We start from the raw sequence: 23,114 nt of genomic DNA, 5'->3' as shown, positions 1-23,114 counted from the left end.
ACACTAGTTAGCATGTTAGCTAGTCAGTTGTCTCATAGTAAAAGAAAAGTACCGCTTACCTCTTTGTGCAACTTCAAATGCCGAACAGTTGGAAGTTGTTGTCTCTCCATCTGAGATCCTGGTCTTGCAGGTTTCACTCCGTTTTTAGTTGGATATTTCATGATTGATGTACCCAAAAGAAACTACTCACAGGAGCATATCCGCTTTCAGCGTTTTTTCGTCTCGTTTTTCCCCGTTACTTTTAAATCCTGTTAATTTGATTGGTTGTGCTGCAGCTTACGCACACCTACATACGGAGTGTGAAAAAAAACAGAGAGCCTGTTAATGCGGAGTGAGTGAAATGAATTAATGGGGCCACTTTATAAATAATATGTTTTAAACTTTTGACTTGCGTAAAATATCAAGTCTTTTCAAGTAAAGAGCTTCAAGTCAAGCCCCAAGTCAATGGTGAGAAAAGTCAAAGTCAAGTCCGAGTCTTAGAGCATTTTTTCAAGTCAAGTCACAAGTCTTGATTTTAATGACTCGAGTCCAAGTCATGTGACTCGAAAGTGTCATTGATGCTGCTGTGAAGAACATGAAGCAAAAATGTTCTTGGAATGAATCCTGTCGTTTAATTGTTTTATACAGTGAAGTTGTGACACTTTCATTATAGAGTTGATTTTTCTACCTTTTAACTGTGCATAAGTTAAGATCAATAAGAAGCATGAAATTCAGCCAAATCTCAAAACAAAGCTTTTTTTCTCCCTTGCAGTGAAGAAGTTTTTGGAGGTTCCACATTTAAATCTTCCCATTATAGAAATACCTGCCATACATTTCTTTAAAAAACAACAGCAACAAATATTTCCGTTTAAAATGGCCCCAATGGGCCGAGAATCCTGAAAACTTGATTCTGGACAAATATGTGTGAAAACTTAAGATCTATTCTCAGTGATTCTATATGTTCTTCAACAGAGATCTTATTTATTAAGACAAAAGACAACTCATTAAATCACTGCTCTTTATTCTCATACATTTAGGCACCAATCAAACTAATCCATATAAATCAAACAAACATCCAAGCATCACATGTAATCGCAAAATAAGCACTCGAGAGGTTTTCAGAGCCGTGCATCCACTTTCCCCTCCTCTGCAAAGAGGATGGACACTTTTATGGGTGTTTGAAAAATATTTTGCATAAAGGAATGCTTAATGTGAATACTTTAGATTTGCAAAGACAAATAAATAGATTCTTGAAATCAAAAGTACTTGTGATTTAAGAATAAAGAGAAAGCAACGGACCAACGCATGCTCAAACTCAATTCATGCACATCCTGCTCCAGAATTAGTTGCTGTTTGCATTTCATAATAATTGTGGCATTCAAAGATGTCAAAAACAAAACATGACTGCAGGCAAACGGTAACTAAAAGTAAAATCATGCTCAAATGTAGCTTTTCCTTTTCCTCCCCATCAGTCATAATAAACAGATACTAAACTCTCCTGCTGATACTCAGGACTTTTTGAGAGGTCCATAATTTATTATTAGACTTTAAAATTAGGAAGGGATAACATATCTAACATCAATAATGTATTTTGCCATTTCCTTACACATTTCACATCTAAACAGTGGCATATTTATTACTTTTTTACTCCAAAGAGTAATGGTGAGTTTAAGATGAGTTTGTAAACTTCAACAGTAAAAGTAAAATTAATACAACAACACAAAAAGGGTTGGTCCTTCAGTCCTGGTCAGTCAACAACGACAAAATAATAATTAAAAACAGCCAGCACAACATTTCAGCTTCATTTAAGAGGCACATAAAAACAGACAAAAAACTAATTACTCCGGAGAAAAGCTGAGACTCTAAAGCGTCATATAAATCTGTTGATTTGGCCCCAAGAGACGACAAGCTGCAGCTGAAGCTGCACTGACCCCTGCCACCGAGATACAAACACATCTACAGCTTGTAAATCTTTAACAACTGTGCAAATTGTCCACTGAGACAGAAGCAATATGAAGACGAAAAACAGGAGACACACACACACACACACACACAATAAAACAAACAGGCAGAAACACTGAAAAATCTGGCTTCCTGTAGCAAGCAGCGAAAGCAGAGGCCTTGCAAATCCTGTAACTATGCTACAACATGCTGTATATGTAAATGCTGCAGACGACACACGTTAATATATAATTCTGTAGATATACTGTTTTATGTCACAGGTTGAAAAATATCACCTTTTTAACCCTTTATGTGTCTACGCAAATGTCACCCTGAGATTCGATGAAGCAAAAATATCTTTCAAAAGGTTCAACAGTCCTGGAGCTCATCGGGTCGACGGTTACAGGAAACCAAGACGGACGGAGAGAAAGTTACAATGAGTCACAGGTGTCAAACTCCAGACCTCAAAAAAGTTGCAGGACACCGGCCCTTGAGGACCGGAGTTTGACACCCCTGCAATGAGGTCCGCAGACAGCGCACAGCAGGTTAATCTGGACATCGCCTGGTTTTCAGGCAAATTTTTGACCTACTAATGAAAAATGTGTTGATCTAGCGAAGCCTGTCGAACACGAGCCTGAGTTACGTCGTTCAGTGTAGGATATGTTCACCATGATTGCTGCTGAAGAAGCAAAGTAGATGACTGGGTTGTGTGGCACAACAGCGCCCTCTGCAGCATGTTATTGCCAGGGCCGGTCTTTAGCGAGGGCTTTACCAGGGCAGTAGTCTGGGGGGCCCATGGCTTTGCTGTCTAACTTTGATTTGATATTTTGCATATAATAAATGGAAATTTTTCAATATCACTAAAAAGTTGGGGGGTTTTTTCTGTAAAGATTATCCAAATAATTTTAAATCTCATCTATTGTGAATTATGGCTCACAGCTAATACAAAATCCCAAATCCTGTTTCTCAGAAAAAAAAAAGAAAGAAAATAAAATAAAATCAGGTTTACACAATACTTTGGCTTACATACTGGAGCTCCTTTTGCATGAATTACAGAATTGATATACCATTCTGATGTTTCTGGTTGAAGAGTGGATTAAATAATCCAACTCATTTTAATCCATCTGTTTGTGTTGGCTTTTTAATCTCCTAGCACACAGCTTTTAAATTTCCCCCAAACTGTCAAATGGACTTGGCTCCTCATCTTCTTCCACAATATGTTTTCCTTCCACTCAACTTTCCACCATTATGTGTAGAAGTAGTACTCTGAACAGGCAGCTTCTTTGGTTGGTTATATTTATCACAACATGACCACAGCAATAAACCTCTGTACCAAAATTTCTTTCATTACATTTTTCCTTAAGGCGAAGCAAAGTTTGGGGTTTTTATTAGCCGTGTACAATACTCATCTACATGAACAGAAATATTGCTTGATTGTTTTGTGTTTAATGAATCTACGTGGGAGCTTTTAGTTTTTGAACTTACAGATAAAGTAATATTCAAATTTATTGTTATAAACCTCCAAATGTGTCTAAAACAAATATGTTCTTGTTTTTTGGGGTTTTTTTGGTGTAGTTCAATCTCCACATACAGGCATCTTAACATTTCAGCACATTTTTGTGTGGATAAAGACATTTTTTAATATACTTATGAGGAACTTTTTATAGAAGATAGTTACAAAGATTTAAAAAAAATAAAATAAAAGCTGGAGTTGATGTATATCTAGCTATTTATTGTAACGTGCATGTGGAAAGAAAATCTTGCCCCATAATCCTAAATCCAGCCCTGGTTATTGCAAATGTTTTTCACTCAAGTTTTTTTTTTTTTTTGCTCTCAAAATGTGTCATTTCCAGTCAGATAAACTCTGATCAGTTTATGGCTTCCAGGAACAGCAGCACAATGTGTCCTCTACCCACTACTGCTCTACTCCTCTATTAACTAAGCTGGTGTTTCTTACATTAAGCTGAAGTTCTGAGCAAATCTAACAAGTCAAAGGACAAACTATCAGACACTGTTGTTTCATTCTAAGTAGTGCATACTAATCTGATATACATTTAAACATTCAGAAACAGATTCCTAGTCTATTGATTTTATAGACTTGTCAGGTATTTATCACGTTTGACTCAGTTTCTCAAATCTGACTTGTGAAAGTGCAGCTACATGAGAGAATAGGGGTGAAATGCATAATGAGATTAGGTTCAAATTAAAAACACACCGGGTGAGTTGGTCAGTGAAGCTCTTGTAGTGTCTTTCGGATCCCGTCGTTCTGGATAATCAGCGAAACGTACGCAGAATTTTAAACCCACATTAGCGTCAAAATCCACATTCCAATCTGGCCGGAGAAAGGAAATGAAACCTGTAGCGTGAGTCAGAAACACAGTAATGATTCCCTTATGCGCCCTTTTTAAAAAAAAATTTTTTTTTTACTTATTGGCCTTCAGTTTGAGCTGCGCAACCCTGGCTTGTCCCAGTTTCGTCTGAATGTGAACGTGCCGCTCAAAGAAGCCGACGATGACCGGCTCGTTGAGCAGCGAGGCCAGCACCTGCTCAAAGGAAAACGACCAATCTGGATCCGGCTGCTCCGCCGCCCCCTCCTGGCTGCTGTGAGAGCTGGAGGCGTCCGAGGTCTCCTTCAAGGAGGCCTCTTGGGTCGAAGACGCCTCCACGGAAACGGCGGTGCTGGCAGGCTGCGTGGCCTCAGCGGGCGGGCTGCTTGGCTCCTGCAGCCTCCGGCCAACCTCCTCCATCCTCAGGAGGAGGCTGGTCACGTGGGCTACGGCCCGGTACAAGGACTCCTCCTCCGGGTCGCCGTGGAAGATGTTATAGAGGGTTTTGGAGAACTGGATGAACTGAGCCTGAAGTGGGAAATGAAGATGATATCATTCTATAGGGGTGACTAATTCCTTAAAGTAAATAAACAGACGATTAGATGAATTACCTGATTAATTCTTGGAAGATCCTTGATTGTTTCCTCCTTTTTAAGTATTTCATTTTGCCATTGTTTCAGGTAGGCCTGAAGGTCAACCTTTCCCCTGCCTGTTGGTTTGACAGGCGGAAGAGGATCAGATGAAAACACAAACGGTCTTCAGGATATCTTTGACATGAAAAATGTCAAAGATATCCTGTTTTTCCAGACTTATAAAGAGCAATCAGCCCTACAGAGTCGTTATAAAAGGCAACAGATCACTAGAAACTTATGGCAGGTATTTCTACCTTGTTGAGGTTTTCAGTGTGGTACCTGCAAAACCAGAAACTCTAAGGAAAAAAGCTACACTAGGGTAAAAAGGAAGGAAAAATAATAAGGTAAAGAAAGCAAGGAAGGAAGAACACATGGAAGAAAATTAGGATATGTGGAAAGAAGGAAGGAAATAAAGAAATGGCAACAAAGGAGTAAGGAAGGACATCAGTAAGGTAAAGAAGACGCATCACTTGTGTCACACATATGGAAAAAAAATGACAGAAGGAAGAAAGGGAGGCAGGGAGGGAACAAAGAAAGGGAATATGGAAGAAATTAAAGAAAGGAAAGAGCACCAAGGAGAAAAGAAACAAGGAAAATTAGGCACAAGGAAGAAAGCAGATTAAAGGAAAGATACCAGGAAGGAGGAGACAAGAAGGAAAGAAGAAAAGTTATAAGTAAACGACAGAAGGAAGGGACAGAGGAGACAAGGAATGAAGGCAGGAAAGAAGACAATGCATGAAAGAAAGAATAAAGTATGTAAAAAGACATGCAGAAGAAAAGAGAAAAAGGAATCATGAGGAAAAACAATAAGAGACGCAAGGCAGAAAAAAATACACAAGTGTGGAAGAAAGAAAAGGAGGAATAAAATAAGGAAAAGATAATGACAATGAAAGAAGGAAGTCAGAAAGAGAAAGCAAGGAAGGATAGAGGAAAGAAGGAGGAAAGGACACAAGAAAGAAAAAAGGAAGTCCAAAGAGATGAGAGGTAGGAAGGAAGACGTGAGGAATGATACATGTATCAAAGAAAGACTTTACTTCAGACATAAAGAAGGAGAAAGGAAAGAAAATAAAGGAAGGACACAGAAAAGGAAGGATGGAAGCACAACTTTCAGACTATGAAATAGGGAACAGAGTTAGGAAGCATTCTTTCTCCATCAACTGTTTGAAAATAAAAACCCAGACTTTTCCAGTCTGCATAAGAAACCTGAGAATAGAGCTGCAAATATAGAACTAACCCTACCTCTTTCAGGACTTTTTCTTATGACACCATCTTCGGGAAGATCAAAGGCTGAAAAAGAAATGGGTGACATGTTAAAACTGTACAGAGGAAAACCTTCAGACAAGACTGAAGTATGAGAGTTAGAAAAAAGGGGAGAAATTTTAGTTTTCAGGGAGAAGAAAAAGAGTAGAGGCTAACCAGCGAGTCTGGTCAAGTGAGAGGAGTCTTCAATTGTTGGAAGAAATTGCTGGACTCTTTGTTCCTTTATGTGCAAAGGACTACCTGTGAAAGCTAAAGAGAGAGTCTGTGAGAGCACTGAAAGCAGAAAGGACAGAGAGGCGGCAGAGAATCCACACAGGCAGAAGACGGCAGAAAACAGAAATTAAGACAGAATCCAATTTAGTTTTGTAAAAATATAAGAAAAGTTTAAAACATGCTGACTCTTAGAATATAGGTAAACAGTCTATGATTGAATTATTTTGTATTTATTAAAAAAATGTTTTAAATTTATTAGCAAATTTCACCGTATTTGATGTGTTGCAGAAAGATGTTAGAAAAAAAAATCTACTATAGCACAAAAAAAATTACTGCATTTTAAATCAACTTATATTTGACGAAAGGGCTGAGTTTTCTTCTTTTTTTTTTTTCATTGCATGAAATTATTCTTTAAAAAATTTAAAAGTTTGTAAAACGTCCAGTCTGCTTTTGTGTATGTTTTATTCCGCTTCTTGAAGCACTTTGTGAATTTCATCTTGAAAGGCACAAAAAATATAAAGTTTTGTTTACTGTACTTCAGAAATGTTAGCAGGGCTTGTTAAGGACACCAGGTAAAAACTGAAAAGTGTGGCATACCAACTTATTTGTAAGTTTGGATTTTTTTCTCTGAAACATTTGCGTGTGAGCCAAACATACAACAACAAAACAAAAATTACAAAAGGTGGGAAAAAACTTCTTCACATCATTATGTCTACAAAAAAATAAACTGACATTGGGGTCAAAAAAAGGTTGAATATTTTTTGAAAGAATCTGTATCTCAATACCTCTGAACTAAAAGTCCCACTCATGACCACATGTGGGTGAAAGCATGCGTGTTGCTTTCATGCATTGATTAAACAATTATCCCGACAAGTCAAGCAAATATCATTTCATCTGCCTGACGGCTTGGTGCAGCATTAGCAGCACCGCCTGAGGTCCGCACTTTAATCTGACACAGGGACCTTCTCCTGTGTCAATCTCAATTCAATTTACATAATTTTGTCCGTGTAATCCAATGTGCTCCACTTTTTTCTTTTTCTATCCGACACTTTGTGGATGGGAATGCAGGGAAACTGATAACTCCTGCTGCGCTTCGACGTTTAAAGGAATGGAAAATTAAATTCCCCCTGCTGCAAACAAAAAAACAAAGGTGATGTAACTGAGCGTTCGCTGCCCTTTGTGACTGATAAGTGCACCCAGCTGCTGCACCTTTTACTAGGGCTGAAAGATTCTCCGCTCAAAGAGCACATGATTCAATTTCCTGGATCAATAAAGTGTCTGGAGCAGCACCTTTTGCTTGGGAAGAGGAAGCGGATGACAAAGAGAGCTTCCAGTGGCTGATTTAGGCTGAATCCCAACAAAATAAGGTAACTGGCAGCACCCTGGCGTGACCTGTCCTTGGTGCTGCAACGCTCGGCCCTCTCCATGAGACACACGCTGTGCAGCTTGATGTTTATTGGCCTGGCACAGCACCAATGGTGACTCAGGGCTCATCTGCTGCTAAGCTGTCAGTTGCGATCCGAGCGGCTCTTTCAGAGCCGCTCCGGTTTTTAGAGGAACCATCCCACGGCAGAAAAGCCCTTGCGGCTCCTTACACCCATCGTTGCCATGGCAAGTTCCTTCATTCAGCATGGGCTATTCTTACCCCCAGCCTCCGAGAAGGCGGTGACACATCACAGAGATAAGAGCCACACATTCAAGGACAGCGTCTCGCCCGAGGCTGAGCACCGCTCGCCCTAAAAATCCTGACTTTTGAAATGACAAGCCGTGTGTTTTACAGCCGTGTAGAAAACCCACAGCTGGATTAGAACTGTCTGACTTCGGCTTTTACTTGTTCTTCAAGACTGGTGTAACGTGAACGTGTTGGAAAATCATCTGTGGCAATATAGGAAACTAAAAATAAACAATACAAAACAGTCTGTAAACTGCAGGGATATCACTTTACAGACTTGAGATTAAAATGTCTCAACTGCTAAAGAAACAGTTACCACAGTAAATAAAGAAATACAGCTATGAAAAAATTCATGCTGCTTGAATCTTCAACGGATTTTATTGAACTTTAATGTGATATTCCAGCAAAAAGTAAAAGTAAATGCGCATTATTTTGTGTTATTTTCTTATTTAAAAATAAATTGAATTATTTGTATATTTTAATGTATTTACAATACTGTATAAAAAAGTGGTAAAAATAAAACATCTGTGCCATTTTTAAAAAAATGCAATTAATCATCAGAATAATAAATAGATTAATTGATTGAAACATAAAATGTGTAAAGGTTTGTGGGGTGTTTGCGTTGTTTGCTTCAAAGGTTCAAAATATGACAAATTGTAATATTGGCCACTTCTGTTCAGTCGTTCATCACTAACCTGGCGGCAGGTGGAGCTTGAAGAGAAACTTCAGCTTATTTGTGAAAGATACTCCGTATAAGGTATCTGTGGAAATAAAATCTTTTATAGTACAAGCAGTAGCGAGGAGAAACGACGCGCTGGATGACCGGAGAAACCCAGCAAACGTACCGAGAGCGTAGCAGAACTCCTTAAAGTTGATGAGGCCGTCCTGGTTCTCGTCGATGAGGCGGAAGATCCAGAGGGAGAGTGTGCTCTTGGAGGCGCAGAAGGCCCAGGGCTCCAGCAGGGAGAAGAGCTCGCTGAACTGCTGGAATCCCAGCTGGTACTGCTCCAGATACGCCAGGCTGGGGTCATGGTGGAGCAGAGCTGGACTCTTCATCGTCCAGTAGCAGCTGAGGAAATGCTGCCTCTGAAAAGAAGCGTGATCTGATCACTATTTTATGTGTTGTTGGGGTTTTTTTAAAGAAAAGAGTGTGCTGTGTAACGTTATGGACTCACTTTGAACAAGTTGTAAAGCTCGTCAAGCTGCGAGGTTGTAAATCGGACATCTTGGGACACAACCCGGATCTGAAACGAATATTAATTAATCATTAATGCCATGGTAAATAGGCCTGTCATGATACATTTTACAGGACAATAAATTATCCTAGTAATATTTTGATACCGTTTCCAAGTAATATATTGATAATGTCATAGTAATGAAAATTTGCCCTTTCAGAGACCAATAAACTTTAATTTGTAAAAAAAAAAACACTGGAAGATCTTTTAAATATCCAAAATAAAACACCAAAAACAATAAATAAAACTGAAAAAAAAACACTTACAACCAAAACCATAACTAAAATGGATTATGATATCTCAGTAAGAAATATCAATTATCAGAATGGACATTGAGCTCGTTCCAATTTATGATGCGATTAATTGCTTTTTGCGTCAGGCTTAATAATAAAAATCTAATTACATTCACCACTGTGAGCTCACTCACCACGTTTTGCTTGGTTGTGTCCTCCAGCGTCTGGATCACATACAGCTTGTTTCTCTTCCGTGAACTCTCAACTTCCTCTGATCGCAAATGTCCGTATTTCTGTCAAAGGAGAAGTCGGACTTATCAAGCAAAAACCAGACATTGCCGATTAAAAGTGAAACGGGGACATTTTTTAAAATAAAATACCTCGTAGGCTTCTCGGATCAGCTCGCTGATATCCACACTGACGTGAGATGCTTTGTCGTTGTTGCCCACTGAAGCCTGCTGCACCGTTGGGGGCAAAGGACTGTCTTTGTTAGTCACGCTATCGAAGAACCTGAAGGAGAACCATCACAAATAGTTTAGAGCATTTACACTTGAAATGGGGTAATCTTCCTTGCTTTTGGATGCATTCGGACCTGTTGAGGATGGTGACCGCTTCTGCGTCGTCGTTGCAGGCGATGAGGGCCTCCATGTTGTAATCCAGCACGGCGAGGCCGAGCTGCAGGATGGCTTTTATGCCGTCGTAGAAGAAACAGTCGACCACGTTGACGGCGCTCTCGATGGGCAGGACGCTGATGAAGAGCGTGAGGAACCACGACAGGGACACGGACGAGAAGAAACTCAGATCCGTCATGTGCTCCACCAGCTGCGGGAGGTTTTCTCTGATCAGGTCCTCGAACACCGCCTGGTCCACCAGAGCGCCTGAAACGGGAAAAAACGGTCGCACGTCTTGACTGCGAACCAATAAGAGTCGGCAAATTAAAGTTTCAAAATCCACTGCTGGCAGTTTCACCGATAATTCGTCGGTTGAAATAGTCCGGCAGCATCCTCTCACAGACAGCCACCAGCAGCCAGAACGCCTCCTCTTCCTTGGCGTACAGCAGCAGGACGGAGGTGAGAATGTTCATGGCCTACACGGGGCGAGGAACACACTGATTCAGTGCTGTCAGAGAAAACGACCTTTGACCTGCAGCACCAGCAGAATAAGACTTGGCAGCAACTCAGGAATCTGATCTCCATTTTCCACAGAATCAGCCACATGTGTGCAATGTCTCCATGACAACAAGATGTTTGTAGTACTATGATTGTGTAACATAGGTGGAATAGAGACCAGGGACAACAGGTTTGTTAAATTTCTATAACTTAAAAGAGGGTAGTATTATGCAAAAGTCAACTATATCATGTTACAATGTTATTCCCTCAAAAACAAACCTGGAGTCAAAATATCATACAAAGTATCAAACGCTACCAAAAAACCTAATGGAAAAACGTTGTGGTGACGCGCTGCAGGCAGAAAGAGCAGAAGCTTCTTAAAGAGACAGAGGCCCAATTTCAAGGCATTAAGGTGCAAAGTCAAATTTCTTTAAAGTCATGTTTGAAATATAAAGCATTTTTATAACAACTGAATGAAACATGTTTACTTGAGTGTACTATAAAACAGGACTATGTGTCTGGATAATACAAAATGCTGTCCCTTTCAACACTCAATTTTATATTAAAAGGAGACAAAAACAAAGGTTTATTTCACAGAGATATCCAGACATTTTGTTATCAATCAGTAAAACGCGCTTCAGATATGCATAGTTATTTATGAACATTCAGCTTTTCTGTTTGTTTGGTTAATTTTGCTTTAATTTGGTATGTAGTCAAAAGAAAACTTCCACATGATGTTTTAAATATTATATCTTTTTATCTCATAGTACTCTAAGAGAAAACAGAATCAACTAAAATCTGTAACTTAAAGAATAAATAAACAGATTTGAAACTGAATTCTGATCAACGTATTGGATGTATTGATCAATTCTGATCAAAGAGCAATAGAAATCCTTTTTCTCCCCAGCCATTATTTTATAAAAACTTAAGATTTTTTTGTAAAACTGAAGCATGAAGTTTTTGTAAAACTTCATAAACTAGCTGTGGGTTTGCCATCATTTTTAATGAAAAGGTATACGCCACTGCTTGGTCTCTACAAACTGGAGACTGAAGTTTGTCCTCCTGGTACCGCATGCATGTTTCCGTCTCATCAACTTCATTCCCACCACAAATTACAAGATCAACTTATCTGCCTCAGACATTAAAATGCATCGTTGGAGGCAACCCGAGTACCTGGCAGTATCCGATTTTTGGGTTTCTGTAGGCGTATGCAGTGAGGACTCTGCGCAGAGCTGAGATTCCCGTGTCGCTCTGAAACGCCGGGTGTTCTGGGAGAGAGCGGTGCAGGTCTCTTTCGATCTCGTCTGTGGCCAAAGTGCTGGTGCCCAGAGACTGCTCCACCAGCTCAGTGTAGTAGCCGGGGTGAGTGGCCATGTCGTTTACAGCTCCTGCAAACCCACAGTGAGCCCAAACACAAACATGGCTGTGTTTCCACACGGTTTAGATGTAATCTACTCAAAGTGTTTGCCTGCAGGATGCAGGAGTGATATTTGATGTACAGATATAAACCTGAAAACAGCATCCACAGCTCTCCCCTCAGAGACTCGGGAACGCCTCGGACAATCAAGTCTCGCGTCTTCTTGGTGAAAAACATACTGGTCCCACGTCCGTATTCAGAGAAATGGATGTTCCAAGACTGCTCCTTCATCTTCTCTTTCAGCTGAAAAACACAGTAAATCTTCTCATTCACATAATTTATCAGTTTTCATTTTTCAAACCTCCAGTCTCAAAAACACTCATTATGGGAATGGATGACTGTGAAGAATTTGACGTGCTCTTTCTTTCTATTATGCAACATACAACTTTGATTAATTTTAGACCTAAAAGCTGAATTCACAACTTTGAATTTACTGTGATTTTGTCAAAGTGAGTGAAAATTAGATATACAAGTTCAAATTTAAACAGATACACCCACTAATATTTATCTGAATGTTCCACAGCAGGGTTTTGCTTTTGGGCTTATTTCCGTTTACAGACTGTGTAATTAATGTCAAAGATTTTCTCATCCGAGCCAAACTGAGACATCCAATGAAAAACATTGGTCAGAAAATGTAAAAAATGTAAACTTCTGTCAAAACGAAGGCACAGGCTTCAAACTCTCCGTCGTTTAAAAAAAACTCACAAAAAAAACGGTTAAATACAGAAAATATTCCGTTAATGCTATACTTCTATTTTTTTCTGCTTACCATTTTGGGATCGAGGTTTTCAACGTCTTGAGGGTGGAAAACAGTCATGAGGGCCTCGGTGTTCACAGCCTTGCTGGTGTCTTTCTGTCCCACCATGAGAGTCACATCCTCCGGATTGTCCTCAAAGTGATTTATGAGGGACTGGCATTCGCCTCGTATGGCCTTAGCGGTAAAGACACGCCGTACATCAGTCTGCTGTCAAAATGCGATACAAACTTCAAGATGAAAATAGCCCAAGTAAAACATGCAATCTTTTTACCTCTGATGAAGCCGAGTGCTGCGGGCTGGCACTGATCCCACATCTGCTGCGGATCGTGTTGGCAAGCCGCTGGTAGTCCCGCACCTCGGAGAAACGCAACGCTCTCTTGCCGCGCACGCATACCGTCAAAGCCCGGCTGCCGGAATCGGGCTTCTCGACATTAATGACCTGCAAGACGGCAATATGGGCCGACCGGTCAGCCAGGGTACGGGATTTAGTGCTGGGTCATTACTGATTTAGAAATACCGCTTTACCTCTCGCATTGGAATGATGATGTGACATTGGCTTCCGTCCTGACTGGCAAAACAAAGGTAGTTCTCGGACAGGCAGATTTTGCCAAGCGTATTAAAATGACTGAATGGCACCCACAGGAAGCTCTCGTGCACTTCTAATAAGTTTTCCTCTTTGGGAAGCCTGAAAAAGGCCCGGAATTGCTCACTTTTTGCATGAGCTTCAAGGCCTCTGTGGGAAAACGAGTAACAGAAACCACACCATAAGAAAAACATCACAATAAAAAAAAAAAATGAGCCTATTCTTTCCCCAGGTTTCATTTTCCAGAGTAGCTGTAAACAGACAAGTACCTCTTGGTGATCTGAAGTGGGTCGGAGAGAGCTGGCTCTCCCTGGAAAGCCTCTTTATCAAACAGACGCTTGATGGAGTAGTTGGCGAGCTGTTCCATGATGACAAACGTCTCAGTTAGATGCAGCAGCATGGAGAAATAATGATCCTCCCCATGAGCCAAAACATGGATGCTCTCAGTCAGGATAACATTCGATGTTTTCTCCAGCCTCCAGATCTCGTCCCAGGAGATGATCAGTTTCACTGCAGAGTCAGAACAAACCCATTTAAAAGCAATTATCTTGGAGGCAATGCGTCAACATTTTTACAACTTTACTTTTTCAACTGTGTTCAGGTTTGTGATGCAAGTCATTATTCACACAACTGGAAGATTTACATGTAAAGTAATCTTTTAATTTTCATTAAGCCCACATTTCTGTATTAAAATGTTTTTATTCGTCTGATATCATATTCTAATGTTAACTATGGTGTTTTTAGTAAGCTGCAAGCAGGATGTCATCAAAACTAAGAAATAAAAAAACCCAGTTTGTTGGGAATTATTTATAGTCTTTATTTTAAAAAAGCAATCAGTGTGATAGTTACTGAGAGAGATTTAAATCTAGTGTAATACAACACATCAGTCATTTGTTAGGTCTGTTTTACTAACTGACAGAAAATGCTTTTTTTTCCCAACTTCAGAAATGTCTTCAAATTTCTATGTTTAAAAAGCAACTTAAAATTTTATTATTTGTTTCACGTTTCCCCAAAACAACCACTTATAGCTTTTTTCTTTTTTTTTTTAAATAACAAAAATGTTTTAAAACTTTTCTCTGTGACCCACAATTCAGTATTACTCATTACCCTTTTCAATTCTACACTGTGAGTCATCTGTAATGGTCCTTTCACAATTTTGGAAACAGCCAACAACTATTTTCCCTTAAAGCCATAAAAGCCCCAGGTGGCAGCTGATAGCAGCTACAGCACTTTTAGTGACATTAAAACAAAATTTTCTCGACAAAATGAAGCACACGTAACAGCGCAGGCATCGCTTACCCTCGGCTCCCAGAAGGTACGAGTAGAAGCACAGAAAGTTTGTGCTGAGGTAGAGCCAGCCCTGGCAGGGGACTTTGCCTTTCCAGTAGCTGCATGAGTAATATGTGACCAGCTTTTCCTGGGAGGGCAGCTCGAACCACTTCTCAAACCTCAAAAGGGCTTCTCTGAATTTCTCTGGATCGTCCTCCAGCACCAGAGAGGTCTTCCCTTCTTCAGCAATAAGGCCCTGAAAAAAAACGATATTGATGCCTTACAGAAGTATTAATACCAGTGGAACCTTTAGATGTTGTCACATTACATCCATAAAAATCTACTGTATGTATCCTATTGGGATTGAATGTGAAAGTCCAAAACCCAGCACATAATTAAATAAAAGAAAAACGGAAAAAATGTTTTGTTTCTAGATGTGCAAAGCTGGTCTACATTTACGACTTACTGGGAAAAAATCCAAACTGGTAGTTGTAATTATGGCTCTAAGTATTCCTCTGCACACCACACTTTTCAGATTCTTATTCCCATAAATACCATATATATCTAAACTTTTTGTAGCCATGTATCACTTCCCTTCTATTTCTCAGTTAAACACCATAGTGAGTGGGTTTATCACATACAATCCCACAAAAGACATGACAAACTGTGACTGAAAAGCAAAATAAAATTAAAAAAAATTAAGATGAATGAATATTTCATTTAAAAACTTGACAATAGCCTTTATTTGGCTGAGTTTTTAGGATTACGTCTCTTACCAAGTGTAGTAAATGTTCGTGAAAACATGTAATTCTCTGGTTTTTAACAGCCTCTTACTCTAATCTTCCCCTGTACGAAGCTGGTGATGTCTTCGGTGGAGTCAAACACAGAGAGTGTCCTCATGATGTTCTGCTGCAGCCAATCCCAGTGCTGATCGATTTCTTCTTTGGTGACCCCTGACCCCAAAAACAGTGAAAGAAAGCAAATAAAAACAAAACATTGCCCACTCCAACTGATCACCTTTTTAAATCTGCATGAACTTAGCTGATAAATTAACATTATTTTTTTTCAAATTTAATAATATTTTGTGAAATTTGCTGAATAGCACCACAACGTCACAGTCTTTTGTATAATAATCTGTGGACAAGATCCTCAAAATGCTTGATTCAGGTTAAAAAGCCAGCAACATACCACATGCTATGGACCAGTAGACCTGTGAGTCTGGTGTGTGGTGCAATATGCGGTAAGGAGCAACTTTGGATGTCGAGTCCAACACAGTGTCCAGAGTTCCCACGAGCAGGCCTGCAAGACACAGCAGATACAAAACCAGTGTGCCACTCTCAATCTGTTGCCAAAAACAGCAGAAAATTATCAGAATAATCTACAACTATGACAAGAATTTAATAAAAAGTCTCCACTGTATGACCACCTAAAACTGTGTCAACTTGTGCAATTACACAAGATGATTGATGATGAATAATTTAAACAGTGCAGCACCCATCAACGTTAGTAGGTCCGTTGTGATGTTTTTTTAATACTTGGATCCCAGTACAGCTTTAAAAACATGGCCTGGCAGCGGATATTAATAATGCCCCCAGCTCTATATTTAGTCAAATCTGTTACCTTTACACCCGCTCTCTGTCGAGCCCTCCATGAATTATTAACAGTGTTGCGCTGAAACCGTTTTCTAATGGGCTGCATCAGTATTGGACCGGCCTCCCTGCTGTCGACTCCCCATATGAGCTGCCAAGTCGTAAAGCACTTGGCACCTCCAAATCAAGTGACACCATTCGTGTACTTATCTCGAGAGACTGAAAAATATGTTTCTGGTTTTAAAAAAAATAAATAAAATCAAAGCAAAAAGGACTCATTCTGTTAAGTATATCACATCTGCTGTCTTCACTTAAACCACATATGGTATTTTTAGATCCAATCCTGGAAACCACTTATGTTAGTAATTATCTACCACTTACCTTCATGCTCTGGTAAGTGTTTAGGACGTGCATCTAACAATGCATGTGTCGGCCTTGCAGGCGGGATTATTGTGACAACGGACTTCAAACGTGGGCATTAAATAAATATACACTGAAAGCAATCCATATTTATTATTTCAAAAAACAAAAATATAAAAGAATTTGGATGTTTATAGTCATAATCCTCCAAAACCTATGTTTTATAGTTTATCTGCATACATTTAAACTTAAAAAATATGGATTAAATATGTATGTATTTAAGCACATGGCAATCTCCAATCATGATTGCCTGTGAGGGTTTTGATCCATAATATACACATTAAAATGCACAACTTAGTCTAAAAACCTCAATATCTAGATAAGCCAAGCTATTTATTATTATTTATTTACAAAACATAAAAACAAGCAACAGCTTTTGACTTGTGTTGTGGTACAACACTTTTCTTGATCACTCACAGTATGTTTACATCTACAGTGGCTCTCCACAGCGTCTGCACTGCTGTTCAAATGTAAAACATTACACCATGATGCATAAGTTCACAGCTTTTTCCACAAATAATGCGAGACCTATCCTGTGAAATTCAACTGAAACACAAATATCTGCAAACGAAAAAATAGAAAACTCTTTAGTAGGACTCTAAAGAGGATCCCACAGCTTCACTTTATATTTAAGTGAACTAACTAAAATTCTTCAAACCCATCAGTTTGCCAAACCCCTGTTCAGGAGAGCTCTCAGATTCAGGCTCAACTTTTTATTAGGCCATTTTAAAACCTTTTTGTCCACCTGTGAAGTCCTGTTATGTGCATCGGGATGCATGCTTGGGCTCACTTTCATCCTAAAAAGTAAATCTCTCTTTATTTTCAGCTTGAAGCAGACACCCAACATTTTTGGATCTGAACTCAAAAGAACTTGGAAATAATTATCATTTCATCCACCTTTGAAAAACAAACAAACAAAAAAAAAATCTAATCCAGATCATCTGAAGTAACCCCAGATCATGATGCTGCCACCACCATGTTTAACTGTGATCACGGTGTTCTTTTGTGTCAAACATACCTGCTGGAATTGCATCACAAAAGATGGTGTGCAGTTCAGACATTGACATGTTCTTCAACAAAGTTCTGGGCCTACATTTTTCCTTTAGTAGAAAATAACTTGCTACTTCTCTACTTATCAATTTTACTTGGTAATTGTCCCATTACTTCTAGAACTTTTTTTTTTTTTTTTTTAATGATTAAGTGCTATTTTAACAGGGGTGTACGTTTTTGAAAACAACTGCATGTTAACATCTATGGTGGTAAAACACAACTTTATATTCACCATCAGCACAGGACCACAGACCCTTAAAGCCACTGAGTCCGTGTTTCCATAAAACTACAACAGGATTTGGACCAAAATAACCCTCAAGTTTTATGCAGAAATTAGAAAGAGAAAAAAAAAAATTCTAAAAAATCATTTAAAAATGCTGGAAACCTATGGACTTGGCAGTAAATGTTAACAATTACATACTGTGTTACTTTCCCACATAAAGGGAAACGTGTAGAAACAGAACAAAATGGATGCTATTCTGTTCTGCCGGCTTGATTATAATAATCATGTATTCACTACGTATTGTCAATTAAAAAAATACAACATCCAGCATCCAGCTGCAGCTGTTAGTCTTAGGCCTGGCCAACACCAAGGAATATCACACAAGCCCTTAAAATAGCTCCGGCTCAATGTTTGTGAAAGGATGGGTATTAAAAAGCTGCTATTAATCTGGCAGACTGAACGGTCTCAGGCCTAAACGCGTCCCAGAGCTGCATGTCAGCTCTGAACCGTCTTGATCCCTCAGGTCACGGGAGATCTGTTCACTCTGTGTTTTCAGGAGCAGAACCAAACAAGCTTTAGTTTCTATGAGCCTCAGTTCTCGATCAGACTTCCTAAAAGGCCGAGACGTGCAGAAACCGTTGGCTCCTTTAAACCAGAACTGAAAACATTATTGTTATGACGATTTCACATACAAGTCAATGTTTATTTCAATCGTTTCATTTTTACTATGCTTCAGAGATTTGTGTTTTAAATTGATATGTTATTGTTTGTTTTTATGATACGATTAAATATTTTTCCTTTTATCGTATTTTTCAACTGCATTTCTTTTTTACTGTAACGCATTCAAAACTCTGTTGTGTGTATGGAGCTGTGCAAATAAACATGCCTTGTGTTTAACATATTTTGTTACTATAAAAAAATAGAAAAGATTTAGCATGCAGAAACTCCAAAAGTTGTTTATAAAGTTAATACAACAATAATTTTTGTTGAGGTTTATGGGGCGACTTCTTAAATATGGCCGATTTATACTAAAACAACAAAGTTGCTGCAGATCCAACCTGAGAAAATGTTGGTTCCTTTTCCCTGCTACATATTTTTAGAAAAGCAATGATGAGACCAAATCTAGAGCATGGCAACTCAAGTGAGCATCAAAAAGTTGCCGATGCATTTACTGTCCAGGGTTGACATTGCTGAGAAGTAACAAATTCAGTTGTTTTTTTAATCATTATTATTTTAGCTGGTTAGAGAAAGTGATCCAAATATTCTAACTCTTCAGTGTGACGCATCCATTTTTCTAATTATTATTTCAAATTGCTAGTCTGTGGCCAATTCTCATAAGACGTCTGTGCACAATCTGTTAAACTTTATCACCTACAGAACATTCTGTCAACAGTTTGTTTTGCTATTTTGTTCTACATCAATAGTTTGTCAAGATGAGATTTAAGCTGTGAAGAACAAATTTCCACATCCACATGCCACTGGTGACGTCAGATGAGGCAGAATATTAGAGTTCTTGTGACTACGTTGAATTTGGCATGTTTATAATGAAATCAATCCTACAAATGCATGTCTATTTTCGACATAAGGTTGTTGTTGTTATTATTATGAGTACACTGTTTATCAGGAAAATTTGGCCTAATGAAACACATTGAAGAACCAAGGTAGACTGAAATGGCCAGATTTTATTATTAAAGGTCTTCAGTTATAGTGTTAAGCTGGAATAACCATATCTAAAAGACACTTCTTGTCACCGTTTGCTTCAGCTTTGACAGTATTTATAAGGGCTGCACAATGTTAGTAAAACATGTAGTAAGAGATCATTTTAGTAAATGTGATAATGATGTGGTGCACAAACTACTAAAAAAAATTTGTCTTTTTGCTTTGCGCTTAAAGCAAATCTTGATCTGAGATAATGAATTATCCTTTCAGCAACCGGAAAAGGAACATATAAGTCATCATATCCAACTACTGTGATTTTATAATAAACTGATTTTATTTTTAAAAAAGAAAAATTCTTCTGTTAAACGACCAGTGCTTTCCTATTTCTGATTGTTAGCATTTTGTTGGTTATTTTGTCTCTTCAGAGTAAAGATTTACTACAACAGATTGTCATTTTTTCCAATATTTTTTCCATTTGGAGTCTGAGGGGTGGGTGTGTGGAGCATTTAGAGGAAATAACACAACTTAAAAGATAAAGAAATCATTACAAAACACATGAAATAACATATGGGTGCACAGTGGCCTAGTCGGTAGCGCTGTCACCCAGTAGCTAAAAGGTACTGGGTTTGTATCAAGGCCTGGGGAAGTTTGCATGTTCCGCTAGTGCATGCGTTGGTCCTCCGGCTTCCTCCAGCAGTCCAGAAACACGGCTGATTGGCTAAGTGATCTCTCTAAATTGTCCTCATTTATGAGTGCATGCAAGATTGTTTGTCCTGTGCGTCTCTGTCTTTCCCTACGACGGACTCATAACCTGTCCAGGGTGCAAACTGACTCTCATTCAGTGAAATGATAGGCGAGTGCAGATGACGAACGAATGGATGGATGACATAGCAGCCGCAAAGTTCAGTGTATTTATACAAGTGCAAATGTACAGAGTTCAATAATAACATCCATTTATTAAATATAAAAACAGTGAGACTCGTTCAACAGTACAAATCTATTATTGGAGCGCAAAGCAGAAACCAGAATTGCATATTTTTGCATTTCTTCATCCAGCACAAATGCTTCTGAATCTGTGAGAATCTTCCAAATGTTACTCATTCACAAACATTTTTGCCCATGCCAGCTTATCAACTCGATCCTTGTGCCTCTTGTGACGTCATCAACCCAAATGCAATATTTTTTCTGAGCAGCACTTTTTTTTTTCTTTTTTTTTTGAAACAACGTTGTATTTTGTCAACTCCAGCAATAAAAAAAACCCATCCTTCAATACCCAGCTGACTTTTAATCGTCATTGTACATTTGTTCGTGGGGGGGGGGGGACAAAACACATGGACGGGGTCTTTAATGACAAGACAGATTTATTTCTACTTACTCACTGTTAAGTAGAAACAAATCTACAAATAAAAGTGAGGAAATGATAAAGTGGGCCGTTCTTGTGGATTAAACTGAGTGACAAACACTAAACAGACTAGGAAGAGATGAACTCCAGCTGTGAATTCCAGCTGTTTGGTGCCTCACATCCTGGACACTTGACTCCTACCTGTTGCAAAGACGCTGTTTTCCTGGGAGGTACTAGCTCCCCGCCCTGCAAACTGCGCACCGCACGTTAGCTAAGCAGCAACACTGGTTAGTTAAACCGTAACTAGCTAGTGTTTACATGTGATTAGCTGTGCGGTAAAAGCAGCTGCCCCTAACCATACGAGGAGATGAAGCCTCAAGTCGCTAACGTTACCTGTCAGCCCGCCGCCTCCGTCTCCGTACCCCCGTCGCCTTTGCAGTACGAAATACTCGTTATCCTTCTCGGTGACCCACAGTTTGAAGGCGTTCTTCAGCAGAATTTCTTCGGGTTTGAGCCACATGTTTCCAACGTGACGGAGTTCTCACGCAAATCCACCTGACATGTCACGGTCTCCCGTGAGAAGCCCCAAACAGAGGAACCAGAGACATTTGTTTGTGTCAGAATCCCTCCCTTCCCACGTCGACAAGAAATATAACCAAGCGCGCAAGGCATCGTGGGATTGTAGTTTTTGGAGAGAACATAATCTTTGAAAATGGGAACCAGGTACGGTGTGTGTATCCAGCATTGACATAATAAAGTTTTTATTATGTCTATGCTGGATACACATCCTGAGCAAGGGGTCCTAAACCTACATTTGTTTTTTTTGGCCCTTACCGCTATCACTATATTAACACAGCTCAACAAATATCTCCTTCTTTATATATTTAATGTTTGAAAGTTTACTTGTTATGCACATAATCATAATTATAGAAGATGGTTAAAAAAAAGAGGGAGAATAAAAACAGCAGCATATTCTACATCAGCTTTAAAAAGTGTCAAAAACAAAAATATTACAGGTATCAAGTATTGCAATAATTTGCGAACCTGACTTGTCGTGTGATATTGCTCTTGGGGGCCCCGTTTGTTTTAGAGCCACAAGCATCTGCTTCCTGCTATATTTTGGCATGCAGAGAGGTTTGCATTTCCCTTTCAATAGGAAAAGGATAAACATTTCCAAAATAACAATAATAATTAAAAAAAACTGAATTAAATGTTCCTAACATTCACTAAATAGATGTACAAAACAATACTGGTTACTCTTACCCTGCATGCGAATAAAACATTTAAATTAATGCAATACACCACTTAACCTTAGTTACACTCTGTCAGTTTCAATTATGCTAAACAAGACTGAGGTCAAGGCGCACAGCAGGACAAATTCTGAAACACTGAGGGCCTCTGTCTTTACTGCTGTCTGCAACAAGAAAATACAATGCAAAATTCAATCTATGTTTCAAGTTATGATTTCCTGATTGCATTACAGCAGAAAAATTAATATCTTGAAACACTATCATCACTATCCATATACAGTATACACTCAATTCCAATGGATTTGTGTGTAAAAACTCATTTCTGTTCTTGGAGTCAAACAGTGCCCCCCCTGCTGGCTCCACAAATTGCTTTAGCAAGGTAACAATTTCAGGCAATCAAAATGTGCCTTAAGGCATAAGTTAAAACTTAGTGTCTAAAGAGGGGAAAAAAACTGTGTCTAAGACGTATTCTTATGGAGCACATCAGTAAAAGTGTTTGTTTTTTTTCAGCTGCAGCTTTGACATATTTTTCAAGTTGAATTTTAAATGTTTCAAAAATCTCACCTTTACATCAGAACATTGATAATAACAGGGTTGTTCGAAAATAGTAATTAGTCAAGCACAGAGCATTTAAATAATTAAAAAAATATATATATATGTTAGGTATGCTGTATGATAAACCTATTGTGCATGTAATAAGCAGACAATGCAGCTCACACACATCCATGAGTAAGTTCTTCTAATAATTAAACAATCCAAAATAACATCTCCCATATTCACAATTAACAGTTAAATTACCCAGAGTATCTGTTTTTGTTGACAAAAAAAAACAACTTTTCAAATTCATATGCATTGATCTTTCTGCTCAGAAAACATATTTCAACTCATGGAAAAACAGCTTTCTGACAACAAATCCTCTACTACAAAAACTCCCATTTCAGAAATATTTAAAAT

At 38.8% G+C, this 23,114-nt stretch overlaps 1 protein-coding gene across 3 annotated transcripts; it reads right to left on the bottom strand.

Annotated features, from left to right (window-relative positions):
* Positions 1–983: 983 nt before the first annotated feature.
* tbc1d8b (TBC1 domain family member 8B) lies at positions 984–21,561 on the bottom strand. 3 transcript variants are annotated; one of them, XM_032577077.1, is made up of 21 exons: positions 21,304–21,561; positions 15,816–15,926; positions 15,462–15,580; positions 14,658–14,883; positions 13,628–13,868; positions 13,301–13,508; positions 13,047–13,214; positions 12,788–12,949; positions 12,111–12,261; positions 11,775–11,989; positions 10,462–10,579; positions 10,085–10,370; positions 9,873–10,002; positions 9,687–9,785; positions 9,200–9,268; positions 8,870–9,110; positions 8,720–8,785; positions 6,296–6,388; positions 6,119–6,166; positions 4,859–4,956; positions 984–4,775 (listed from the first exon to the last, which is right to left on the bottom strand). In XM_032577077.1, exons 1-21 carry the CDS (start codon positions 21,428–21,430, stop codon positions 4,344–4,346), a joined length of 3,408 nt encoding a protein of 1,135 aa, XP_032432968.1. In that variant the 5' UTR covers positions 21,431–21,561; the 3' UTR covers positions 984–4,343. The 3 variants fall into 3 exon arrangements, with proteins under 3 accessions (XP_032432968.1, XP_032432969.1, XP_032432970.1); XM_032577078.1 differs by lacking the exon at positions 6,296–6,388 and having other exon boundaries at positions 21,304–21,560; XM_032577079.1 differs by lacking the exons at positions 984–4,775; positions 4,859–4,956; positions 6,119–6,166; positions 6,296–6,388; positions 8,720–8,785 and having other exon boundaries at positions 8,915–9,127; positions 21,304–21,560.
* Between the last annotated feature and the right edge of the window lie 1,553 nt (positions 21,562–23,114).

Source organism: Xiphophorus hellerii, chromosome 11 (genome assembly GCF_003331165.1).
Source record: "Xiphophorus hellerii strain 12219 chromosome 11, Xiphophorus_hellerii-4.1, whole genome shotgun sequence".
In the NCBI taxonomy this organism is placed as follows: domain Eukaryota; kingdom Metazoa; phylum Chordata; class Actinopteri; order Cyprinodontiformes; family Poeciliidae; genus Xiphophorus; species Xiphophorus hellerii.
The sequence above is the reverse complement of the archived record's forward strand: the minus strand, read 5'-3'. Positions and strand labels throughout refer to the sequence as shown.

What these genes read in the sequence shown, in the direction of transcription:
- tbc1d8b (XM_032577077.1), bottom strand. Translation starts at nt 21,430, where the DNA reads ATGTGGCTCAAACCCGAAGAAATTCTGCTGAAGAACGCCTTCAAACTG. An exon ending in AGCTTTACAACTTGTTCAAA is followed by an intron (nt 9,111 to 9,199) that starts GTGAGTCCATAA and finishes GCTTCTTTTCAG; the next exon opens with AGGCAGCATTTCCTCAGCTG. An exon ending in GGAGTTCTGCTACGCTCTCG is followed by an intron (nt 8,786 to 8,869) that starts GTACGTTTGCTG and finishes TTATTTCCACAG; the next exon opens with ATACCTTATACGGAGTATCT.